The sequence below is a fragment of the Jatropha curcas genome, chromosome 8 (genome assembly GCF_041381405.1).
Source record: "Jatropha curcas cultivar XTBG-Jc1 chromosome 8, XTBG_Jcur_1.0, whole genome shotgun sequence".
Classification (NCBI taxonomy): Eukaryota; Viridiplantae; Streptophyta; class Magnoliopsida; order Malpighiales; family Euphorbiaceae; genus Jatropha; species Jatropha curcas.
The window spans coordinates 25,267,662-25,293,937 of NC_143158.1; the positions used below are offsets into that span (position 1 = coordinate 25,267,662).

General features: G+C 32.1%; 4 protein-coding genes across 8 annotated transcripts; 3 read left to right on the forward strand and 1 right to left on the reverse strand.

Moving 5' to 3' along the window:
- The first annotated feature begins 3,476 nt into the window (after positions 1-3,476).
- LOC105635575 (VIN3-like protein 2) lies at positions 3,477-10,723 on the forward strand. 2 transcript variants are annotated; one of them, XM_012218649.4, is made up of 5 exons: positions 3,477-3,714; positions 3,848-3,927; positions 5,012-5,675; positions 7,262-7,581; positions 9,326-10,723. In XM_012218649.4, the coding sequence occupies exons 2-5, from the start codon at positions 3,909-3,911 to the stop codon at positions 10,510-10,512; spliced, it is 2,190 nt and encodes a 729-aa protein (XP_012074039.1). In that variant the 5' UTR covers positions 3,477-3,714; positions 3,848-3,908; the 3' UTR covers positions 10,513-10,723. The 2 variants fall into 2 exon arrangements, with proteins under 2 accessions (XP_012074039.1, XP_012074041.1); XM_012218651.4 differs by having other exon boundaries at positions 3,477-3,688.
- A 1,891-nt stretch (positions 10,724-12,614) lies between these two features.
- Positions 12,615-14,512, forward strand: LOC105635577 (pentatricopeptide repeat-containing protein At5g66520). The gene has a single exon (XM_037640534.2). It carries the CDS (start codon positions 12,736-12,738, stop codon positions 14,308-14,310), a length of 1,575 nt encoding a protein of 524 aa, XP_037496462.1. The 5' UTR covers positions 12,615-12,735; the 3' UTR covers positions 14,311-14,512.
- A 125-nt stretch (positions 14,513-14,637) lies between these two features.
- On the forward strand, positions 14,638-16,909 carry LOC105635578 (ribulose bisphosphate carboxylase small subunit, chloroplastic). Its single transcript, XM_020679913.3, has 4 exons — positions 14,638-14,778; positions 15,454-15,637; positions 15,765-15,896; positions 16,477-16,909. Exons 1-4 carry the CDS (start codon positions 14,774-14,776, stop codon positions 16,702-16,704), a joined length of 549 nt encoding a protein of 182 aa, XP_020535572.2. The 5' UTR covers positions 14,638-14,773; the 3' UTR covers positions 16,705-16,909.
- A 1,033-nt stretch (positions 16,910-17,942) lies between these two features.
- Positions 17,943-22,637, reverse strand: LOC105635579 (U4/U6.U5 small nuclear ribonucleoprotein). 4 transcript variants are annotated; one of them, XM_089725147.1, is made up of 4 exons: positions 21,769-22,637; positions 21,433-21,550; positions 18,587-18,638; positions 17,943-18,486 (listed from the first exon to the last, which is right to left on the reverse strand). In XM_089725147.1, the coding sequence occupies exon 1, from the start codon at positions 22,490-22,492 to the stop codon at positions 21,785-21,787; it is 708 nt and encodes a 235-aa protein (XP_089581273.1). In that variant the 5' UTR covers positions 22,493-22,637; the 3' UTR covers positions 17,943-18,486; positions 18,587-18,638; positions 21,433-21,550; positions 21,769-21,784. The 4 variants fall into 4 exon arrangements, with proteins under 4 accessions (XP_089581273.1, XP_089581271.1, XP_089581272.1 ...); XM_089725145.1 differs by having other exon boundaries at positions 17,943-18,493; XM_089725146.1 differs by lacking the exon at positions 21,433-21,550.
- Between the last annotated feature and the right edge of the window lie 3,639 nt (positions 22,638-26,276).

A 26,276-nucleotide genomic window follows, 5' to 3' on the forward strand; every position in this document is an offset into this window, starting at 1 on the left:
TTACCTATGAAGAATTGATAGAAGGAATGTGTTTGGCTGGAAAGATTGATGAAGCTTATAAATTTCTGCAAGAGATGGGAAACAAAGGTTATCCTCCTGATATAGTTACTTACATTGCTTCTGAAAGGTTCTTTATGAAAATAAGATGAGTGATGAAGCACTGAGATTTTTTTAAGCCATTTTTTTGTTGTAGTCTATAATTTTTGCATTAGTATTATTGAGATTTTCTTTCATGTTTGTTATCTATGCTAATGTTATTGATTTTTTTTGCGGTTTATACATTATAGGTAATCAAATTGAAAAATTGTTTATTTCATATATTACTGCAAAGGTGACATTTTGTTCTTGTGATTCATTGCGTGAGTGTGTATCTACATATTCTTTAATCTTGTTGATAGTATTCATCCTATCTTAGAGGTTTTTCTAAGGTTTGATTCAGAAATTCATAGTTTTTTAATACTTTATTTTACCATAAAACAAATATTTGTTGAATCAAGATTTATAGCAACAGTAAGATAAATAAGAAATCAATTATGAATAATTTCATATTTGAAAGACAAATTCAAAGAGGAAAAAATTATTCGGTTTCTATCGCTTTGCATCCAACATTCTTACTTGTTTATAATATATGATTTTGCACATCCTTGCCCAATAAGCTCCATCTAATTGCCTTCCAAAATGATTGCATCCCAATTCAATAGGAAACAAATGGGAGTGGAAAACAACATGAGGTAGAACATAACTATAATTAACAAATTGAGGATAATTTTGATCTTCACCATGAAATGAACTTGCCATATCGTGAAAAAAATAAAACAATTGCAATGTTAGAGAAAAGGGAAAGAAAATTGAAGGAAAAATAATTCTTAAAATTGAAAAAACCACAGAACGCATAATAGATAAATTTTCAAAAAAATCAAACCTTTATATTCAAATTGAACTTTCTAATTGCAGAAACTGCAATCTATCACCATAACTTCTGGACTCTTCAACTCCAAAGCTGATCATAGTGATGGGATATGAAACAGAAGGGTTGCTGAAGAAGTTTTTGCTTCACATGGAGGAATCAGTTCGTGGGCTTCGAAATTGCAAAGATAAAGGTATGATCTAAGCCAATTTTTTTGTCACATCAGCGTTTTAATTAATTTAAAATAATAAAAGGATGCCTTTTTTTTCCACATATCGGCATTTTAAAATAACAAGAAGATGCCACGTTAGATTTAAGGACTCTGTTTTTGTATATTTATATAGATAGATATTCTCAATTGATTTCTTTAAGTTTAATTTCATTTTAATTCTTTTTTTTTAATTTCTCGAACAACTATTTTTTTTATTATTTAAATGATAGTATGCTAATACAATTTTAGTATTTGGTGTATAATTCTACTAAGAACAATATCTTATTCTCTACTTTATTTTGTTTTTTTGAGAATCATTCTCTACCTTATTACTTATTATGATTTTATACACTTGTAAAAATTAGCTATCACTCTTGGAGAATGCGAATGTATTATATAAATTAGTACAGTGTTTATAAGATTATTATGATTTTGTGAAAAAATATGCCATTTTCCTCCTTCATATGTGAAAAAAAAAAGATTTCACAAATCATAAATCAATGAAATTTGATTTAATTAAACTAGAGCTATTTATAATAACAATGTGAAAGAGATATAATTGATAAAATTAAAAAACAACAAAATAAAATCATAACCGTCCACACTTGGCCTCGTGATTTTATTAAGCTACGGTCAGCTTTGTGGCTACGAAAAGCCACACTTCAATTAACGGTTTTTCTTTTTTCTTTTTTTTTTTTTTTTTTTTTTTAAGTGAATGATTTATTATCACAAGTCTTCCTTTCTTTTTGTGCTGTGGTCAATGATATCAAGAGCCGGTTTTTCTTATGGCTCATGATTTTATCTTTGAAAAAGGCTCCCAACCTAAAGGGATAAAGAATTAGTTCAATCATAATAAAGCTAAAATATTATAAAATATATAATAACTTAAGCACCAAGCCAAGGCAGATACATGTAGTGATAGCGCAAAATTTGCAGGTTCAAGCTAGGCTATATAGGGTTGGATAAATCTTGACTCACGTATGCCTCATTCGAACCCAACAATTAATAAAATTATCAAGAAAAAAATTGTTGTATTTTCCTTGTATTTTTATACAATGAAATCAGTATTTATATAAAAAGAGATACAGAAAAAAATAAATGAAAATTTTATAAAATGACATTTTACAATAATGTGAGATTTGGTCAATGCTATATTAAGCATATGATTTTGTAAGCAATGCCATAATAATATTATTTTAAATCAATGCTATGTAAGTATTTGATTTTATATCAATTATTATATGATCTTGTAATTATTGATTATGTAACAACCATGTTTAGTATTAACTGTCCGAAAGTACCCCTAATAATAATAGCATATACCCAAAAAAAAAAAAATATTATTTGGTTTTAATGATTTTTATTTTAAAAAATCCCAAAAAAAAAAAAAAAAAGGAATTTGGATATTTGGACGGACCTTCCTAGAGGCAAATGACCAATGCTGATTGATCATTGTAATATTTCTTTTTGTACCAGAATCGGTTGAACCTGCAGACTGCAGTGACGGCTAAATATTGCATATAATAATAATAAAAAAATATTTCTAAAAAAAATGATAAAATAATAAGGATAATTTTTTTGAAAAAGAAATCCTTCGTCCTTTTATTGTATAATTTAATAACGTCTCTTTTTTTTTGAAATTAATAACGTCTCTTTTTTTTTCTTCTGTTTTTCATTGGTTTTGTTTTTCAATTTTTAGTGCATTTTTAAATAATTTTATATTTGTTCCTATTTGGATAAATTATGTATTTATTTTTTTTTCAAATTCATTATTTTTAATTTACCTTGAGGTTTTGTTTTCCTGACGAATGTATTTTGACTTTTTTTTTTATAAAATTATTACACAATTAAACTGTCATTGCGTATAAAACATTTAAATGAAATGACAAACCAGCTAAATAATTGTGCGATCCACTTTAAAAATAACTACCAAATAAATATTTAAATATAATTTTTGAAATTCAAGAAATGTAATTGGAGGTGAGAGAAAAAACTATAAAAATTTATGAGAGCCACGTATGCATAAACTGCGCTGATTTTCTTTGAGTCATAGCGGAGGCTATCCCTTAAACCTCATAATGAATAAAAAACAGAAATTTTGTAACCATACAATAAATAAATAAAAACAAGAAAAACAAACAATAATAACAGTGGTCAAATAAATAAATAAAATAGTATTTCAAAAAATAAATAAATAAAATAGTATTTCAAAATTAAATAAATAAATAAAATAAAAGTAACGTTGAGTAAGAGGGTAGAAAAAAGAAAATGGCATGCAGCCGCTTTGCATTTCTTCTTCGCGGAGAACTATTTATTTTAGTACTTTTTACCTCTCTCTCTCTCTCTTTCTATCTCAGCAACAAGTCCTCCTCGAATCTCTTTTCACTATAGCTTCGGGTCCTGAAAACAAAAGGGGAGGACCCATAGACTCGCATAAAACCAAATTGCGCTCGAGAGAGATAAATATACCTATTTATTTATCTATCTGTATTGATATGTCTATAAAGAAAACAATAAGAAGCAGAGGAATAAGAGAGAACCTCTCATAAGTCATGGATTCGCTTGTTGTGGTAGAATTTCAACCTCCCTTTTTGGGGTATCTCTTGTTCCTTTTCCTTTCAGTTTCACGCTCTATTTCTTTCTTCATTTGGGTTTTTCTTACTTTTTTCTTTTTTCACTATTTCTGTTGGTTTTGGCTTAGGAATTCTGGAATTTCTCTCCTTTTGCAGGTTGGAATTTTGATGTAATGTGGTGTGCTTGGCGGGTTATGATTATCCCGTAATTCTAAATATGGATTTATCTTTTGGGGGTAAATTTAATTCCTTTTCATGTTTTTTATTATTTTTGATTAATTTGTAGGATACAATTGTTATGGCTTTTAGTTTTTTCTTTGGATTTATTAGCGATTTGCATGTCAGCCATTGAATTTATCCTTTGATGGATTTATATTTTCCATACTCATTCGTTTAGTAGAAATTGTATTTCTGATCTTAATGATTTATGTTTTGATTAGATTTTCTGGGTTTTTTTAGGCATAAAAAATGACTGATTTTTAGATGTTTATCGGTGATAGTTGTTGAATTTGCGGTAATCAATTCCTTTTAATATTCAGCACGCTACACTAATATTTATATAAAAAATATTCTGGCGGTTGAGTTTTGAAGTTGGTAAACTCTTTTTTACATATTATATTTTCATTGATTATCTAGAATTTTGTATGTATTGACGAAGCAGTGAGCAGGTTAATTGTACATAATTATCTTTCTGGTGTCAAACTGGTTGGTGGTCTCTGTGAAAGTTTAGAAGCAGAGGCATTTCAAAGTCGAAATCAAGCATTATTATTATTATTATTATTTTTGGTTGATTATAAATGGTTAACACGTTGATGTGTGCTGAACCTGTATTATTGGTTAAAAGTTTGTATTATTGGTATGGTTGAAATGTCTTTATTAATTAAAGTCAACCATTTGTTCACATGTTTTGAATATTGATCACTTAATAATATTTTGGGAAATGAAAAGAAATAGTCCAAGAAATGCCAGAGAGTCTCTTAACTGGTTGGCTATGGTGACAGTTAACAGATTTCTTGTTTTTTTAAATTTCACTGTTTGTATGTCAAAATTCCTGGTCAAGACATCCTAATGGGGAGAAGAAATTGACATTTTACATGTGTACTTTTGGACTTGTGATGGATGTTGTGCAAAGGAAGTTTTATCTGATACTATTTGCTTTAATTGTTTGTTATGCTCCTATTGTTTTCAAACCAATATATATATATATATATATATATATATATATATAGACATGAGATTTGGTTAATAAGTTTTTGGTTCGTTGACTCTTCTGTTAAATAAAGTATAGAAGTGAGGTATTTTCATTTTTGTTGTACACAGGAAGTGCACTTGATCCATCAAAATGTAGTAAACTAAGCATGGATGAAAAGAGAGAATTAGTCTATCAATTATCAAAGTGTGCAGGTGCCTCTGAAATGCTACAGTCATGGAGCCGCCAGGAAATTTTGCAGATCCTATGTGTGGAGATGGGAAAAGAAAGGAAGTACACAGGATTGACAAAATTGAAAATCATAGAGCACCTTCTTAAAATTGTATCTGAGAAGAAATCAGGGGAGTGTGAGGCCACAACAGATGTGGAGACAGAATCATCTCCTTCACTGGTTCAGAGATCTTCCAAAAGGCAGAGGAAAACTGATAACCCATCTCGGTTAGCTGTTTCAGTTAACTACAATGCAACTAACAATGGAGGCAATGATTTAGGTAATACTGTATTCTGTAAAAACTCAGCTTGCAGAGCAACCTTAAAACAAGATGATGTTTTTTGCAAGAGGTGTTCATGTTGCATCTGTTATAAGTATGATGACAACAAGGATCCCAGCCTGTGGTTAACTTGCAGCTCAGAACCTCCATTTCAGGGTATTGCATGTGGCATGTCATGTCATCTTGACTGTGCCTTAAAACATGAAAGCTCTGGCATTAGAAAAGACGGGCATGATGGGAGTTTTCTTTGTGTGGCTTGTTGGAAAGTGAATGATTTACTTGGGTGAGTATCTGTGCGTGTTATTTCTATTCTTCTTGTTCTTTTGTAAAGGCTTCTTTATTACCTTATTTAAGTTTCTATATATATATATATATAACTCCCTATTTGATTCAAGATGAAAATTGAGAGTTTTGGCAACCTTGGATCACATGGTTAATTTGTTGTGCTTAACGAGAGAAGCGGTTTGCTTGGGGAGAAGTCCAGGCTAGTTTGTTTTTTTGTAAAGATTTCTTTGTTACCTTATTAAGTTTTGATATATTGTTCATATCCATAAACCCTTGAAGGAATTATCCATATTGGATAGAAAACCTATTAAAAACAGTCCCATATCTTCATTTCCTGCTTTTCATTTGGTTCTGATAAAAAACATCTTATAATACTAAAAACCAACAAACATCTTAACACTTGTTGAAAATTTCCCCTAGAAGTTCACATAATTGTTACAGCTGTCCTGCGACATTATTTTGGCATTTAATTTTCCTCTTAGCTTTCCTACTTCAAGTTACACATTTTTCTTATTTTTGTATCCATCTTGTTTATCATTTCTCTCCATGGTTATACAGAATAGGGTACAAGAACACAGTTCATTTAATTGTCATCTATAATATAGTGTCGTTTTCATGTCACTAGAGTCGAGAAATAATTTTAGGAAGGCGGTTGCAAAAACTTGTGTGTTCCTAGTTTATTTGGAGAGTGCAACGCGTTGCTTTACAATGAATGAGGTGTAAATTCTTGTTATGCTTGATAGAGGCCTTCACAAGTCTGCATGGTTGATGTGAGTGTGGGCTTTTGCACATTTAGTTGATATGATGCTATCATGTAGAATTTCCGAATTTGGTTTTCTAAGTGGTAATAAACTATCAATTGTTTGTTGCTTTCACAAACATGAGTAAGCAAAAATATTTTATTTGAATGGAGGGAATTTCAGTCCCATCATTGGGACATCATGTCCATTGGAAGTTTAAATTATTTTTGTCCTATATGGCGTTAACTTGTTAACTATGTAACTGTGTTTATACTGAATTGCTTTTCTTGAATCAGAAAATGGCAGATATATGTCCCTCCTAATTGTAAGTAAGGTAAAAGTTGTGTACAGTGGAACCATCCAAATTGAAAAGAACTCGGTCTTCATGTTGTTTTCACATGTGGTGTAAACTGTTGCTTTACAGCTTTGATCATGATAAAATGCAGAAAAAAATGAGGCTATTCATACAGATTTCTGTTATGTATCTTTGACTATGTCGAGTTGCTAAGATTAATAATATGGCTCTTACATATTTGATGCCTGTGATTGTTGTCATCACTGTTACCATCGGAAGTTGCAGTATCTCTTTGCCTGTCTTTGCAGCTTCTTGGGGAAAAGCTTTCATGTGTTATATCATTCAACTTTAATGTCGCTAAAACTTTTTCTTACGTGTCTAATACAGCTGCCTTGTCAGGTGCCTTTCAGAATGAAATTCTGGGAAGTAAGCACGTAACATCATCATAAATTGCTCTGTTTTTGCATGTTTGTTGCATAAAATGTTGTACATGCTTTAAAAACACAGCAAATTTTAACCAATTTCATATGTATCTTAATTGTTACTCAGATGCTGGAGAAAACAACTATTGATAGCGAAAGACACGAGGCGGGTAGACATCCTATGCTATCGTGTTTCCTTAAGCCAAAAACTTCTTAACAGTAATGGAAAGTATCAAAAACTTCATGAGATTGTAGATGAAGCTGTGAAGAAGCTTGAAGCTGAAGTAGGTCCCTTAACCGGCCTACCTGTAAAGATGGGTAGGGGTATTGTCAACAGACTTTCTTCAGGACCTGAGGTTCAAAAATTGTGCGCTTTTGCTTTAGAGTCATTGGACAAAATGCTTTCAAAGACAATTGTGCATCCATTCCCTGATACAAAGATAAGAGGTAATCTTTTTATTTTGTGGTTCCACTAAATCTCGTGACTATTGATACTAAACAGAATAAATGATACATGCTGTAAGTTTAAAATGAGCTTTTGGTTTAGTGGGACTGGAATCATTTCTTGGGTTGTGAGGTTTACAAGTTCAAACCTGGTTACAGCCAACTTAACTAAAAAACAAATGTTCGTCTAAATCTCATATGTTAATAGCTGCAATTAGATGTCATTGCAATTTTCTTTTTAATCACGTATGTAGTGAAACATTGAGAAAGTCAATAGGTTGTTGCTCGTGGAAATATTGTTTTCATGTTTTGTATTTCCCAAGGCATTAAACTTGAGAAAAGGATAATTGTTCAGTTTGGCCTTTGAATTTTTACATGTCCATTTCAGCTTATAATTAAATTTTGTAGATTAACTGAGGACTTAAGCTTTTGAGTTTAGGATTAATCTGTCCCATTTTCAACAATATATGGTTTTCTAGTTTTTAAAATATTTTTAAAATAATAACATAAAAAAATTTCAAAAACTAAAAATCAAAAAAGAAAAAAAAAACACATTCCTATCATAGAAGATGGAGAACAACTATTCACTTTTTTAGTTTTTTTTTTTTTAATTGTTTAAATTTTTAAATTTTTTTATTATTTTAAAAGTAGAAAAGTAAATTGATTATAAACTCAAAATTTATGTTCTAAATTGGTGCAAATGTTAATTTTGAGCCAAATTCGACATCCAATAAAATTTCAGGGGTCAAATTGAGCATTTATTCTTTAAGGAAATCTATCTATATATTTATATAAAGCTGAAGCAAAAAAGTTGAAGAAGGGGAACATTTTTTAACAAACAAAGAGATATTTAAAAAAAATAAATCAAGATATACTTTTTGTTTGTTTAATAGTTATAGATAACTTTTAGTACAAATAATTTTTTCTTTAATAGTTACAGTTAAACTTTTTAAGCAAACTAAGAGTTATATGTAAAAATGAAAATCAAGAGATACAAAACGTTTCTCTCTTGATTTTTATTAACTTTTTGTTTAATGGTTACGAAAAACTTTTTAGATTTCGTTGGAAGCATATACAATAGTAGGATTAATTATTTTGTTCAAATTACAATACTTACTAAGAATCAATTATGATAACAAACTCGAGAACTCAATAGACAAAAGCGATAAATAAAAAATGAATAAAAAAGAACTTGAGAACCCAAAAAAACAGAAGATTTCACACTTATAAACACAGTATTAGGAACCCTCTGATACAAAGAAAAAAGGGCTATAAAATAAAGAAACTATAGAAGAATTCAGACTTCCAAATACAAAATACACCACCAAAAAAAACGACAAACAAATACTGTGGAAGACAAATAACTAATGCACTCTACCACCTAATCGTTCTAACCATATATGAATCCTGGGGAATCAAAATTCTCAAACTATTAGAAAAACTGAACCATTTTGAAAGACTTAGAAATTGTAGAGAGATTTCAAGGCAATGACTCCATCAACAAATATCCCTATCAAAAGAAGAACTTGGAATGTGCAATCAAGAAGATCAATACTCATTCATTGGGACAAAACTACAACTCCAGATATACAGGATACTTTGTAGACTATCAAATGATATATACTAAATACAGTTTATAAATTATAAACTACAATCTACAATGTACAGAAACAAAACAATCCGTGTAACGTGTGGTCCTTCACCTAGTTATTAATGTCTATGCTACTCTTATGCATAATGTTTGCAGATTTAAATGCAACTGCTTCAATTATAATCAGATTTGAAGAAGTATATGCAACTTCACTTGTTGTTGTTTTGGGTTCTGGAGATTCACCACCTGGTTCTATTGTTGGATATAACCTGTGGCATCGTAAAGCTCGGGATCCTGTTTATCCGACAGAACCAACATGCACACTGTTTGTGCCGAACACGAGGTTTCTTGTTGCAGGTCTATCTTCTGCTACAGAATACAATTTCAAAGTTGTTTCCTTTGATGATGTAAGAAGAGAAATGAGCATGTTGGAAGTTCAGTGCTGTACTCAGGATGAAGTCCCAAATTGCTCTGTTGTTGAAAGAAGTCAAAGCCCAGCAACCAATTGCAGCAGTCTTTCTAATCCATCTTCTGTGGAAGATGAAACTAATCATAATGCTCAATGTGGTGACCAGATCTTTAACCGAGTAGACAATTATCTTAGCTACTGTAAGGACAATGGTAAAATTGCTGCTGCCAATGTGTCAACTGGTGCTATAATCTGTGGTAGCACGAGTGGGGGAACCCAAAAAGATGCAGTTCCCTTGTTAGACGAGGAACATGCAATGCAGGTTGTCAACTCCATGCCAAGTTCCAATGTCCAAAAGCTTCAGAACAAGCTTTTATCCGAGGGCCAAATAGTTGATGAAATAAGCACTGATGACGGGTCTGATATTCCTGCTCATACTGGCTTGGAATGTGTGCCCTATGTAGGTAACTCAGAAGCTAGCTTGCCTATTACACCATGCAAGTTGGAAATGATTAAGGACATCCAAGGAAGACATCCAAGGTTGAAATCCAGCAACAAGGATCTGTCAAATGGAACCAGTAAAGGAGAGGAGCCCCAGGATGCCAGCACATCAAAAAAGAGAAGTGCGGAAAGGCAAGATGATGAGTGTACAGCAAATGGTCATTCAGACAGGGATTTTGAGTACTATGTGAAGGTTATCAGATGGTTAGAATGTGAAGGACATATTGAGAAGAATTTCAGGCAGAAATTCTTGACTTGGTACAGCTTAAGAGCAACCCCACAAGAGATAAGGGTTGTGAAGGCATTTGTGGATACCTTTATTCAAGATCCAGCGTCTCTTGCAGAGCAGCTTGTGGACACCTTCTCGGAATGTGTTTCGAGCAGGAGATCATCTGTTGTGCCTGCTGGGTTCTGTATGAAGCTTTGGCATTGACAGCCTCATTATATACCTGGAACTAGGTAACATAGATTGGTGCACAAACCAGAACCTGCCGGTTTTTGTATCATTAATTCTTTAGACCCCATTAACATTCTTCATTCAGACTACTATATTTATATTTATCATCAACATTTGCCATTCTTCTGGTGTAAGAATGTAAGAATTCATTTTCTTTTATATATAGTGCTCCTTGCATTCATTTCCATTTTTGGAATAATTAGGAATTCATTTGCTTTACTAGTTATGAATCCTTCAGAATCCTTTCAAATAGATGTGCTTTTGAAATGAAGGTGAATTTGAATTCTGTTCCAAGTAAAACATTATGAAGATTGACGCTAATTCAAATTCAAATATCGTTTCATTTCCAATATTCATTTATTTGAGCGGATATTCAAATTATTTGTAACTATTGACAAGCCAGGAAATGTGAAAGCCATTGTTTGCTGGAATGGTGAATACCAACTTAATTGAGTTAACAGGTTTTTTTTTTTTTTTTTTTTTTTTTTTTGAGTCTCGGGGACTCAATTGTTGACTCGGTTCATATTTGAAATAGGTGAAAATTTTTAGAACTTACCAAAAATGTTGATTGGGGAGAGTGACTTGTTCATCAATTTGCTTCCGACTAATCTATCTTGTTGAGAATGTGATTTTTGTATTTATAACCTAAATAGATCAAGTAAAATTTTGATAATATTATTTATGTGTGTATGTGTAACCAAAATTTTAATTTATGAATGGATATTTTACGATGGTGTTATTTTATGATGAATATTTACTTTATATATTAATGATATTATAATTAAATTTTTAATTTATGAATGAATATTACTATAAAGAATTTTTAATTCATATGTGGATGTTATTAAGATGACTTAATTTATTTTTATATTTTCTTAATTACATGAATTTGAAATTTAGTTTTGATTTTTTATGATGTTCACTAGTTTTATTTTATATATAATGGACTTTGTGAGGTATACATATAAATAAAGTATGTCATTGAAGGTAACCTATCCGTCCAACCCATTTAAAATGGTTTTCGGTATTAGTTAAACCAGCGTATAATGGGTACGGATATTAAAATTTTAAATGAGTTTGAGATGAGTGTGAGTGTAAAAATTTTAGTGAATATCCACCATACTTTCATTTTTTTTTTTTTTCCAAATATTGGGTGAAGGGATTTAAACAGATTATATATACATTTATACCTAGGTTATGACTTAGTGTACACCCTACTTCCATTTTCTAATTACAGCTAAGAAATGAAAATCTTCTCTTGAGTCATTTATTATAGTTTAGCTTGATAACATTTTGATTTCCTACAAAGATAAGAAGGTGCATCTGCTTATGGATTATGGAATGGAATCACCCAGCTAACGTTCCTCTCTCAAGGAAGGTTAAACGCGAGCCGCACATGGGCGGAGACAGCAAGCATGGATTGCTGGAAAGCTAATGTCTAGGAGTCTCTTTCTATTACAGATGCCATCAAACACAAGTGAAAGACCGGCGGATAGAAAGACTGACTCGAATTGAAACCGGTTTTGGTTTTGACTGATTCAATTTCAATTCAGTTCTAGTTTGAGATCCAACAATGGTCATCCCTAAGAGGACTCAATCTGCAGAAAATGAGTTATCTTTAGATGTCTTAGAACTTTTAGAGTAAAAGGAAAAATGCTTGAATATATCACAACTAATTAACCATCTACCGCTACAGAAGTGGTTTTAATATAGTTGGCAACAAAGTAGGGTGTTAATTTAGCATATTTATTTTCAAATCAACATTTTTGAGGGCAAAGAAACTAAGAAAGAAAAAGAACTGGCCATAGCAGAACAAAAATCTCTGGTACAAGTATTCGCTAAATAATACTTTTATCGATGTTTTGAAAACTGGAAGGGTCAATAGATTAGTGAAGTTAGTATTTTTTCAATTTTATCAAATTTAATACGATTTAAATGGATTTTTATATATTATATTTTAGACATGTTTTTAAGTTCAATTAAAAAATATAGAATTTATAAATACTAAATAATTCTTAGATAAAGATTTATAGATAATAATTGATACAACTTTCATTTCACTTTAGAAATATATTAGGTTATTATAATTTAACCTCTTCTACTACTTTACTTACAAATTGAAATTTGTCTCTTTTATTTCCCATTTTTAAAAGTTTACATATTTGGTTCTCTCTTTGCAGCCTCTAAGGTGCTTTGGCTATGCCAAAAATTCTCTTGTCAATATCAAATTCTCCAATTCTTGCTCTTCTGAAGAAATGCAAAACCATGACAGAGCTAAAGCAAATCCATGCGCACATAATCACCAACGGCTTAGCTCGTTTCACTTTTATAACCAGCAAAGTCTTGGCTTTTTGTGCAAAATCACAATCTGGAGACATAAATTATGCGCGAGCCATTTTCAATCAAATTCCAATACCAAATGCCTTCGAATTCAATTCTCTTATAATGGGTTTCTCTCAAAACACACAACCTCAAATGGGTCTCTCTCTTTTTGCTTATATGCGTAGTAAAGGGATCGAACCGAATTCCCATACATTTACCACTTTGGTTAAATGCTGTGTTTGTTTGTCTTCACTTAATCAAGTTTATGGTCAAGCAGTGAAATTTGGGCACAAATTTGATCTTTATGTAATTAGTTCTGTTATTAATGCATATTCAAAGTTTGGAGCAATGGAACTTGCTCGTCAGGTTTTTGATGAAAATGTTCGTATAAATATTGTTTGCTGGACTAGTCTTATAAGTGGGTATTGTAGTAATGGAATGGTTAACGAAGCACGTAAATTATTTGATGAAATGCCTACGAGAAATGAAGTTTCTGTAAGTGCAATGGTGTCTGGGTATGTTTGGAATGGTTACTTCAATGAGGCAATTAGATTGTTTCAAGAATTGAAGAATTGTTGTGCTGTAAGATTTAGTGGGTCTCTTTTGGTTAGTGTTCTTAATGCTTGTGCAGCTACAGGTGCATTTGAAGATGGGAAATGGATTCATTCTTGTGTAGAAATGAATGGTTTTGATTATGAGATTGAATTAAGCACTGCATTGATTGATTTTTATGCAAAATGTGGACAAATAAAAAATGCAGTTGAAGTATTTAGCAAAATGCCATTTAAAGATGTAACAACTTGGAGTGCTATGATTTTAGGGTTGGCAATCAATGGAGAGAATGAAAGAGGTATTAAACTTTTTGAAGAGATGGAGAAGAAAGGACTTACACCAAATGCTGTAACTTTTATTGGCGTTCTTACTGCTTGTAATCACAAAATTCTGGTAAGTGAAGCTTTTCGGTTATTTGGGCGTATGGGTAAAGTTTATGGCATTGCTCCTTTGATTGAGCATTATGGGTGCATGGTTGATCTTTTAGCTCGAGCTGAGCTGATTAAAGAAGCCATGATATTGATAAAACTTATGCCAATGAAGCCTGATGGAGCTATATGGAGTTCTTTGCTTAATGGGTGTTTGATACATGGCCATGTTGAAATGGCGGAGAAGGTAGGGAAGCATCTTATCCAATTAGAGCCTCAGCATAGTGGAAGGTATGTCCTTCTGGCAAATATGTATGCCACAAAAGGAAACTGGGATGAGGTGATTAGTTTAAGGAAAATAATGAAAGAGAGAGGAATGGCTACAGTTTCTGCCTGGAGTTCCATTGAGCTTGATGGGATTGTTCATAAATTTTTTGTTGATGATAAGACCTATTCTTTTAGTAGCATTCATAAATCTTTGAATCAACTCCATGAGCAATTTGAATATTGTTCTACAGTTGATGACGCATAAGAGGTTGTATCTTCACATGCAAAACTAAAGTAGTTGGCATTGATGTTTAATTGGAAAAGCAAGTGCATTTCAATAGTGCAAAACAATTTATGTAGTGACAACAGATGCTTAATATAGCGGCTGGTGTTTTCTAGGACACCATTTCAGTTGTATCTCATTCGTATTTGATTGAAAGTGTAAAAAGCGCACTAGTTTTCTCGTAGCTCTGTTGGGGCTCATGGGAGCTCAAGAATGGATATTGGGGTTGTGGGCCTTGCCCTTATGGCATTGTGATTTCTTATGGTCCTAATGTGACACAAGTTATATGGGGAACTTGAAGTAGGTGGATGAGTTCTTCAGCTCTCACCTTAATGGCTACCTTTTAGAGGGATGTTTTCTCAAGGCACTTGAAAGCTAGCATCAGAGCCAGTTCCACACTCGAAAGCTCAATGCTCGAAGCTTCCTATAGGTTGGGATAGGAGAAATGAGGTAATAAGTCGATTACCAAGCTTCCTTTAGGATTTTACTCTTATTGCACTAAATAGAGTTTAAGACCTCTGATATGTTTAATTAAATTATAAAGATTGATTTTGATTCGTAGGTGGCCACATATTACTGCCCATGGGATGGTTGAGTGAGCCGCTACTTGTTTATTGCTCAATATTATCCAATACTAGGGAACTGATATGCAAGAAAGCTGTTGAAAGACCCATTTTCACTCTTTCCCTATTAAATACTCTTCCACTTGTACATTAGTTAGGGATTAATACTCTAATGTGCATGTTTGTCCCATTGTATAGTAAAAAAAGTTTTTGATCTGTCCTATTGGATTTGGACTGTTAATCTGTTGTCTTAAACTGGGTTTACAGAACACAGAACTTCAAGTGGCACAATTGGCTAGTGGGTCCCTTAACTTTCCACCGGTTCCAAATAAACTAAGAAATGGTGATGAAACCAAAGCTTAATGAAAACCTCCCCATCTTGTAGCCACCGTGACACTTCTCTAACAAACCTACGTATCCACGTCTCAAAGACCATTCCAACACATTTTGTCCTTTTCTTGAACCGTTTTTATCATCTTTTCTTTTCAAGAAAAATATAAACTGACTACTCTTGTCCTTCTACACTTCTACCTTTCTTGATTTTGCTTTTCTCTGTTTTCAGTTATCAATCTCAACAGAGCTTCAAGAAAATGTCTGCCAGTGCCGGAATCCTTACATCTGCGGTTGCTGGATCTGGATATCAAGGCCTAAAAGCCAACTCAGCAAAACAGCTGTTCCCTGCTAAGGATTCTATTTCATGGAACAGCAAAACTGTCTCTAACGGTTCCAGAATTCATTGCATGAAGGTAATGTGATCATGAAAAGTTCGATAATTACTTAAAAAATTCTTATATATACATTTTTCTAAATCTAACTATTAAATATATTATGTATTGCTGCTAATAATCTTTGTTTCTGTGGTTGATGAAATAGACATGGAATCCAATCAATAACAAGAAGTTTGAGACACTTTCTTACCTTCCTCCACTCTCCGATGACTCGATTGCCAAGAATATCGATTACATGATAAAAATGGGATGGATCCCTTGCCTTGAATTTGATGAGGTAAGATAAATTGCTGTTTCTTGTATCAAAATGGGTTTCATTTCCATTTAGAAAAGTTGCTAAAGATTGCTAATAGTCTTTTCTATTCTTATGCGTATCTGTTTTTCAACTCTTGATTCAACATTTCACCATTTCCAAATTGATTGATTGGTTATTTAGAATACTATTACAGCCCAGTTCCCATTATTTAGTTAAAATCCAAAAGAGCAAACAGTAGTTGCATAGGCAGTATTTATCTCTATAATATTGGCTCAATACATAAATTCAACCATATATTTTTTACGGAAAAATCTTGTGATATCTTTAATTTTCATTTTGACTGATTGAACACTTCAACTTATAAAATTTTAAATAGATTAAATACTTATTGGATTGTAGAAAATATGAAAATTATTATTTCAAAAGCTATATTAACCACATACGAATATTAATATTTTGCATGTAAAAGTCAAAAATCTTAAAAATTTATTGTTTCTAGCGTGATGAGGTGTGAAAAGAGAAGTTGACGACGCCACAAGATCGATTGTAAAGTTCATTTTGCCACAATTTTTTTATTTCTTTATCCTTTTTGAAATGTTAGGTTGGGCACGTGCGTAGAGAGAATAGCAGAATGCCAGGATACTATGATGGGAGATATTGGACATTGTGGAAGCTCCCAATGTTTGGTTGCAATGACTCTGCTCAGGTTCTAAATGAAATGCATGAATGCAAAAAAGCATACCCAAATGCTTATATACGCTGCTTGGCATTTGACAACAAGAAGCAGTGTCAGTGCATGTCCTTCATCATTCAAAAACCTCAACTCTAAGGGGAGTTAAGTTTGGCCTTCTTCTTTATGTCTGTCTGTGATTTCCTCTTTTGTGCTGCAAATAAAATGGTGGGTGGTGGTTGGGTTTTCACCTAAGTGGATTTGCTTGTGGCCATGGATTAAATAAGTAATGATATCTGTTGGAATGATTACTTATTTTTATAATGATAACATATATAATATGTGTACTCCTTTCAAATGAGAATTGACTAGCACTAGCACTGGCACATGGATTTAGCTATCTTTTCATATACAGGCAACAGATTGCCCCTGGTTTTGCTTAAATGTGGAAACCAATATTTTACACCCAAAAACGAGTTTTTCCAAGCCAGAGGTTCTATTCAATACTAGGGCTTAAGTTATGACTAAAATAATTTGTTTTGTGAAATTACTTTTATTGAGGAATTCTAAGAAAATTCAAGGACCAGGAAAATATTAGAAGCATAAAAGAATTTAATATAATCAAAAAACGATTTGTAAAGATTCAGCATATCTGACACTCAAGATTTAGAGAACAAGTGAATTCAGTTGCAGTTTTTAAATATTTTTTATACAGCCCACATGAAAGTTTCCTTCTCACTTTCATTTTGTGGAAAATAATTTGTTCTGGGATAATTTACAGTTAACTAATTCATTTTTCCATCAACATCGAGTATAACATTCTTTTGCGAACATTCACGAGTAAAACTAAATGGAAAAATGCACTTCAATATATCAAATCCTAGATTATCCATCAAGGGCCATTGATTCATGGAGACCTAAAAACCTAAGATGAAAAATTGTAGCTCACGAACTGATCCAACCCAGATAAAACCGGCCCATAATTCATTCAGTGGTCCGTCAGAATTGGTTTCTGATCAAAACCAACCCGAGCCGGAACATTCACAGGCAATCCAATGCGTAAATGTAACATGACTAAAAAAGTAACCATCCTGCCGAACCAATTGGCATTATATTCTTACTGAATTGCAAATTTCCAACGTAAAATCCACAGCCAGATGTTCAAAACTACTCGCTGAAACAACTGGATATATTAGCTTTAGAAGGCTAAAAAAAAAAAAATGTAAAGCAATAGCAATTCCCATGGGTGAAAAAATTGCAGTATTGTACCACTACCAAAATTGAATATTGGGACTAAGCTTTTGGGCCTGACTCCCTCCTAATAATTATTGTCTACTACCAAAAAAAAAAAAAAAAAAAAAAAAAAAAAAACAAAAGGAAACAATATTAGGCATATCTTCTATCTCTTCAATCCAAATCCAACCATTTACTAACACCAACACTTTGTTTGACAAGGGTGCCAGATATAAAACATCTATCAAATCAACCTTTCATTTGGCTCTGGTTGATTTCAAGATATTCAAAATCATAATTAAAACGAACTGCAAATTACACAAAAATGTGCCAAACCCTTACCCAGTCGATCTGTGACGCCTCAGGTGAAAGCTAATCTTCATGCCCGTAGAACAATACCCAAAATATACTGCAAAATTATCAGAAAAACATCTGCATGATATCTCCATTACGCTAGTTATCCATCAGAATGGTTATGTACCGCTGCTCTTGCTAGAAAAGCATCCACATCCAGTAACAAAATGAATTACATCTCTCATTTAAGCCAATATGATCCAGAGGCATAGCACTTTCATATGCAACGGTAGTTAAAAAAATAAATTGAAGCCTACAAATTCAGTTGCTAGCATCATTTCGGGTTGCAGTCATGGGGTACATCCGGGTGCCGTCATCAAATCCCAAATACCATGTTTTCCAAATCAAACTGCTCTGTTTACTTCTCGAAGAGCAATAAACAAAATCAAAATAATAATATTAATACAAAGGCCTTTATAATTTAAAAGGTAATTCAGAAAGTTCAATGTCTTACAAGGTCTTTCAATGGTATTCCATTCAAGTCACCTAATGCTCAAAGGTTCTCTCTGTCAAACAGGTAGAAAATTGATGGTTAATTGGGAAACAAAGAGTATAAAGAAAAAAGTAAAAGGAAAATAATGAAAATGGAAAATCTCTTTGATCCATTCTATTATCACATAAAAGAAATTAATAAAGCGAGAATTATATACAAATCTGTAAACAAAAGATATAAAACAATGACTTGGTTGCTGTTCCATGTTTAAAAAATTACACTGAAAATTATCTCAAGTTATGGCATCAGGAACGGAGTTACAGTAGATATACCAGACAAGAAATTCATGAAATAAGAAATTCCATATGAGAAAGAACCAACTTAGCACTAAAAGTAATTTCCAATGTATAGTTTTCAATGGGCCAAATTTGTGACTTGCAATGGAAATATCATATCAAGCGTTTGCTTTGATACAAAATATCAAAGGTTCTCTCTGTCAAACAGGTAGAAAGTTGATGCAAAATATCAAAGCGCTAGGGTTATAAGAGACTATCTGAGTAACACTGAACCTGTTTCAGCCTTTTAGGCCTAGTTGTTAGAGATGTAATTACGGCAGGTTGCAGTTTATCTTCCTATTTAGTAGTTTTCTATTTTATTTTTAGTAGGAGATCAACTATTTAGTAATCTTTCTATTTAGTAATCTTCTTAGTTAGGAGTTTCCTATTTCTCTTTTTGGTAGGAGATCTCCTATTTAATAATCTTCCTATTTAATTGGCTTTCTATTTACTAGTCTTGCCATTTAGTAGTTTCCCATTTTATTTATGGTAGGAGATCTCATTCTAGTAGAGTTACTTGTATTCCTCTATAAATTGGAGGCTTTAATCACGAAATAACATAAGCAGATTATATCCAACTAATTGAGAGCTAGACTCTCTCCTAACAAGTCTAAGGTTAGGGCTCGCTTTCCAACGAGCTCACGTTCTTTTTTACTTCTCAACAACCATGGGTCGAGGAAAGAACAAATCTAAAACAAAAGCTTTAGCTTTTGAATCAGATTTTACTCTTTAGCTTTTGAATTAGGTAATATGAACTTCTAAATCCCTTAGCAAATGTTTTGTCTACAACTGTTCAAAATCCAACAATATTAAGTCAAGCAACCATCTCATATGCTGAGTATGAAATAAGGAACTTGTGAAACTAAAAATGCTTAAATTTAACTAATTGCATGGTTCAAAATGAGAATATATTTGCAACATTCAACAATACATGCATCACTTTAAGAAAAAATATACAACAAACAAAGAAAACAGAGTAGTAGACAAAGGATTCAGTTCCATAATGACCAAAATTTTCCATCTTTTCATTCTTTAATAACATTCTACCAAAAAGGTCCAGTGCAGCCCAACCTAATACAAGAATGTCAAACTCAACTCCTTTATTGTTTTCCAATTCCCATGCGTTTCCTCCCTCCTCCCCCCAACCCCAAGATGAAGCAACAAAAAGTAGCAAGGAATAATACTAAACCAATATAAGCATAAATTAATCATTGTTGTCATATCTATCATAGTTCGGAAAGCACGCCCCAGGCATGCCTTACTCAAGGTGCAGGTCTTGGAGCCTCAAGAGCAGAAAGGTGAGCAACCTTACAGAGGTGCGCACCTCTGGAAAAAAGCCCTAGCCTAGGCTCAGGCGCAAGCCACAAAAAAAGGCGCCTTTTGTTATTTTATGCCAACAACAGATTTTAGGGTTTTTCTTTTTAATATATGCACTCCCGGTGTGTTTACATAGACTTCTATTAATAATAAAAAATAAATAAAAAAAAGCTAAAAGAAATAGAAGATATTGGTAGATATGCATAAGGAAAATCGTACCTCCACTATACCTCAAGCTCCTCTACACCAGTTCATCAACAACCAAAGAAAGCCCCCAATTAGATGATTTAAATCCATTAAAGCCTTCAAGAAGTCTTCTCCTCCAATTAAGCAATTCATTAACATAAAAGAAATATATGTCTCTCAACTATTCTTTTAATTTTTTTCTCAATTCCACCCCCCCCCCACCCAATTTGATTCTACAATCAGCTTCTATTCCCTTCTCTTTCAAGTCTGCAAATTTTTTGCTGATTTGTGCTTCTGAAATTTAGGCAAATAGTGTGATTTAAAATTTGATATGTTTTATATTATTAATATGAATTGTTCGTTCAATTTTGGAATTATTTTATATTTTTCCAATTTTTCTTCATTTTTGTGCATCACATTGCTGAGGTGCGTGCCTTCACCTTGCGCATTGCGCCTAGGTTCCGAGACCCCTTTGCGCCTAGAAAAGGAAAACTAAAAGGTTTCTCATTAACTTGGATGCTCCTGCATCATTTTCTCCTCAGATTTGGAAAGAACTCTGATTTGACGGAAAAAGTTCAGATATTTCAGCCAGAAATTAGGATCAATTTGTGTAAACTTCTCCTCAGAATACTAAGTGCTTAGGTCTTTTCCAAGACCAAACAGCGTCACAAGTCATTCAAACAATCCATCCTTTTCAACTCATTCACTTCTATTTATTTGCATAAGCCTTCTATTAATTAGGTATGTTGCTTGAAGATGTATTTCAACTCCATAATTTGTCTGGTTACTAAAGTTGCACTAGGAATACTAATAATTGCATGATAGACATCTCTTATTATTGAGAATTCTGATCTGTCTAATTAGCTAAAGTTGCACTAGGAATGATATCACTGCGCGACAGACATCTCGTACTGTCGGGAACTCTTAAGCTCAATCCAGCAACAAAATTACATAGCATCTGAAATTCCATACATTATCAAATAAATATTAAAAAACAAATCCACAAAGTTGAAAGTTTAAAACCCTAACCTCGCCATGCTCCAAGCTAGCGATTCCACTCTGGAGGCAATGGCCAACAAAATCAAGTGCAAGGTCAACTATTTTCTCAGTCATTGCTTCTGCTCCCATAAGAGAGCGAGAAACCTCTCTTCAACAAGGGATTCAGTCAAATGCAACAGTAAACTTATCAATGTAGATACTTATGGCATAGTATAATTTGGCAAACTAAAAAAAATAAGTCAGCAAAAATACTAGGAAAAACTAAAACTCAATCCAGCAACAAAATCACATAGCATCTAAAATTCCATATATTATCAAATAAAATCTAAACAAACATCCCCAAATTTGAAAATTTAAAACCCTAACCTTGGCATATTCCAGGCTAGCGATTCCGCTCTGGAGGCAATGGACGGTTAAATCCTCCTCTACGGTTCATATATTGCCGAGGCTGTCGCTTCGTAACAACCCTTACTCCGCTAACATCTGCACCAGGCACTGGTTTCCCTTTTGTTGAATCAAAGCCAATTGGAATCCCAAATTTCTTCATCATCTCAATTTCATCTTCATCAACTAAACCTCCTTCTAAATCTCCCTCTCCATCACCATCATTATTATTCCCAATCTTCTCCAACTGCTCTCTTGCTATTCCATCCACGAAATCAGATACAGCTGCTCTTTGCCTATCCCTCTCTCTTTCCCTGTCCCGTTCCTTTTCTCTGCCGTCTTCAGTTTCATGGCGGTGATGCTTTCGTGGCGGCGATGGTGATGGGGTACGCTGGTGGCGATGGCGGCGGTGAGAACGAGACTCTGGAGAACGCGATCGCGAACGATAGCGTTCAGGAGAGCGAGTGCGGGAACGAGTGTGCCGTGACCGGGTGCGGTCAGGTGAACGGGTGCGAGAACGAGCACTGCGGGTGCGATCAGGTGAACGGGTGCGAGAACGAGTGCTCCGGATGCGGTCTCTAGCTCTGTCTCTTTCACGGTCACGATCGCGTTCACGGTCTTCTTTGTCTCGGCGTCTTTCTCTGTCTCGGTCTCGGTCTCTGTCTCTGTCTCTGTCTCTGTCCCTAGTCCTATCTCTGTCTCCCATGCTAGCTGATAGCCGGTAAATCGGAATAGAGCAATATGGGGGCGGAGAAAGGTTTTCAGAAGAGAATGAACTTGATGCGAGCAGATAAGAAGGGTTTAGGAAATAAAAGAGAGCACTTTCGAGTTTTCCAACGTTACAGTTTAAGATTAGATTTTAAGACCATGTAACTCGACGCGATTCCTGCGGTTAATTATCATAAACGCGATATTCATAAATATAATTTTAAAGTTGCGTGATCACATAATTAAATATGACATTTTATAATAAAAATTATATTTTTTTTTAAATTTGTTAATTTCATATATAATAATTTAATTTGTAAATAATATTATAAATATTATATTATTATCATTATATATACGTAATTATATAAGAAACCATTACAATATCTATATAGTTTGATAATGTTATTTAATAGAGTTTCATCAAAATATTTGTTACCATACAAATATAAATGTTTTTTCAATAATATAAGATTGAAAGTCTATTTTTTGGCTTAGTTGACACAATTTCATTATAAATTTTTTAACAATATAATTTTATTTTCAAACTATAATAATTCTAAAATAATTTATAAATAATAATAGCAGCTAATATAATTGTTAATGAAATTAATTTTATCATTAGTTTATTATTTAAATAATCCTCAAAAACAATTTATATTAATAATTAGTTGAAAATAAATACATAAAATACTATAGATATTATGAAACTTTATTTAAAAATTTACTTATTATAATTTTATAACTCATTATTTTGAATAAAAATTAATATTTTACCCATTTAATACCTCAACTAATGATTTTAATATGAATTTATGGAAAAAAAAAGTCTTTTAGTGTGAATCTATTAGATATATGATATGAAAATTGACAATTTATATAAATAAAAATATAAACTTTTATAGATATTATTATTATTATTGGATTTAAATAATTTCTCAATTATTATTTTATTGATGAACTATTAAAAAATATTATTCTAAAAATAGTATTAGTTGAGCTTTATATAAATTTAAAATATTAATATTTAATTTGCTTAAAAAAATTATTATCGACATTTAATAGTTAATACTTGATGAAAAATTATTCATTATATTATAAATACACATATTGTTAGTACTTAATGCTAAAAGATATGTATGTATAAACGTCAACTATCAAAATTTCAAAATTCTAATGATTGTAAAGTTATAATTAAAGATATATGACATCTATTGATTAATTGAATTGAAAAAAATGAAAAAGTATGAAAATAGTTCAAATTAATAAACGGAAGTTAATCTTTAATAATTTTTTACATATAAACCAATGGTACATCAATTATATATATCACAAGATAAACTACTCAACTGATTTATAATTATGCATTCAAAAAATGGAATTGAAAACTTATTTTAATTATATAAATTAAGAAAATTAATTTAACAAATTTTAACTGAATAATTGAAATTTAATTTATGAAAAGAATGATTAAACAATAATAAAAGGATTAAATGAGAAAATAATATTAGATAGAAATGTAATTAAAAACTATAAAAGGATTAAGTGACAAAAGTACCATGGTGGCAAGAATTTAATCAAAGAATAATAAAAGGGTTAAAAAGAAAATATTACAGGATAAAAGATGTAAGTAAATGAACATAAAAGGGCTAAACTTACTGTTATGTCAGTAGTGTTTTTGGAGGCGTAGATCTATGCTGTTTTGTTGTTTTTTTTTTTTTTTTTAATTATTTTTAAATGGCATTAATGTAACTAAAAGATAATAAAAGGGCAGAATGGGAAAAACACTGTTATGGCAACATTAATTCTCCCATATACATAATAATTTTTAATTTTTAATTTATTTTTTTTATTGATACCTCGATAGGTAAATTTTAAAAAATTAAATAAAATAAAACAATGTATATTATTATTATTATTGATGGGTGCAAGTCATAGAAATGGAGAATTGGAAACAATTGGATGCAAAATAGCATAATTTCTTGGCTATGAATTCCCTACTTAGAGTTGTAATTGCACATGGAATTCAATTGATGCAGGATTTGTGGAAGTATTGTTAATATACGAATCTAATAAGAATTCCAAATTAGTAAAGGATAAAATCTCTAAACTTAGGAAATTTAATATGGTTATTATACTTATCCATAGGTAATATTGCACATTGATATATGATATGAACTATTTTATCTCTAACTAACTATTTTATTAACGTGGGGTGATAAGCGATTCTAACCCCAGTAAAAGTGAGAATACAAATTCGATCCCATGTGACAGCTTAAGCGTATGCTATTACATTTATAGTTTAATAGTTAATTAGTGCATAATCTTTAGTATCTCATGTCATATTAAATTGAAAACATGATCGGTCCATCCCTTGGTTTCATGAAATACATTTAGTAGTCCCTAATTTTAATTTCCCCCATGTGATTGAGTCCTTTCGTCTCAAATTATCCATTTTTGCCGTTAGTTCAAAGCAAAAACACCAGTCAAAGGAGTCATAATAAAATAAAAATACCAAAGTACCCTTTTACATGCTTTGTGACAATATAAATGCTCGTGCTATATTTCTTATTAATTAAAAGTTAATTTGTTTTTTTTCTTACTTTGAAACAATGAATTGAACTAGTGTTATTTGATTGTCAATTTTCCTAATTTCTCAAATCGCCTCTTTCTTGTCCACCATATCCATCAATTAACATTCCAATTTTTAGCTATATAAAGAGACCATCTGCTGATTTATAAACATCATATATGCCTTCTCTTCTTCTTTTTGCCTCTACCTTACAATTCCTTCTCCACCTTATTGGGGTATTTAGTTCATTTTGTTGTTCTTATTTCCTGGATTATAACCAGAAGAACCTACTAAATCTTAGAGGATGGAGTCTTCAAATAGGTCTCAGATTACATCAACTCTTGTCTTGACCTTACTATATATTGTTAGAATATTGCAGGAGGAATTTAGCCTCTGTAGCCACTATTAGACATATTTAGATACCTTAAATTAATAAATAAGCTTGCCAAATTTTGACACAACATTTCTACTCTGGAAGATGTTATGAAGCCAAATCCAAGCTTTCAAGATGCTAGAGGTCAAAAAGTCTACGTGAATCATACATTTCTCCTACTATTGATTCATTACTGAGGTCGAGACAACAATCAATGTTAGAATTCCAGGATTTTAGTTTGGTGGAAGTATTAGGATTGACTATGATGCTCTGCAATTAGAGATGGCAACAGGGCGGTTCGGAGGCTGGTTATGCCCACCCCCATCCGCCCTGTCACTTCATACTTTTGCCTTGTCCTTCCGAAACTCGGTTTGTTAAAAAAAATTCATTCCATCTCCACTCCATTCAAAAAATAAAATACAACGCTCACTCCTCCTTGCGCCATTTATAAAAATTTGTATATATTATTAAAGTCTAAAATATTTTCTTAAAAGAAATCAAATTAGAAATTTCATTGAGAGAAAATTGTGTATACAGATATGAAAGATACAGATCAATATGTTTCTAATAAACCACTCATACAAAGAACATACAAAGAATAAAGAAAATACAATTTTGATTTGAAGTATCTGATCGAGTTGACAGAGTATAATAATTGTGTCATAGGCGATCGTTTGTTCCACTTGATAGCTATTCATGGCCATTATTCGACTTTATGATCTTTCTACAAGCTCGATCTCATCACTTTCAAATAATAGAATTACTGTAACTATCCAAATAACAAAATATTCTAGACAAAATCACCATAATAGTGATAACAATAACTCAGAACTAGAT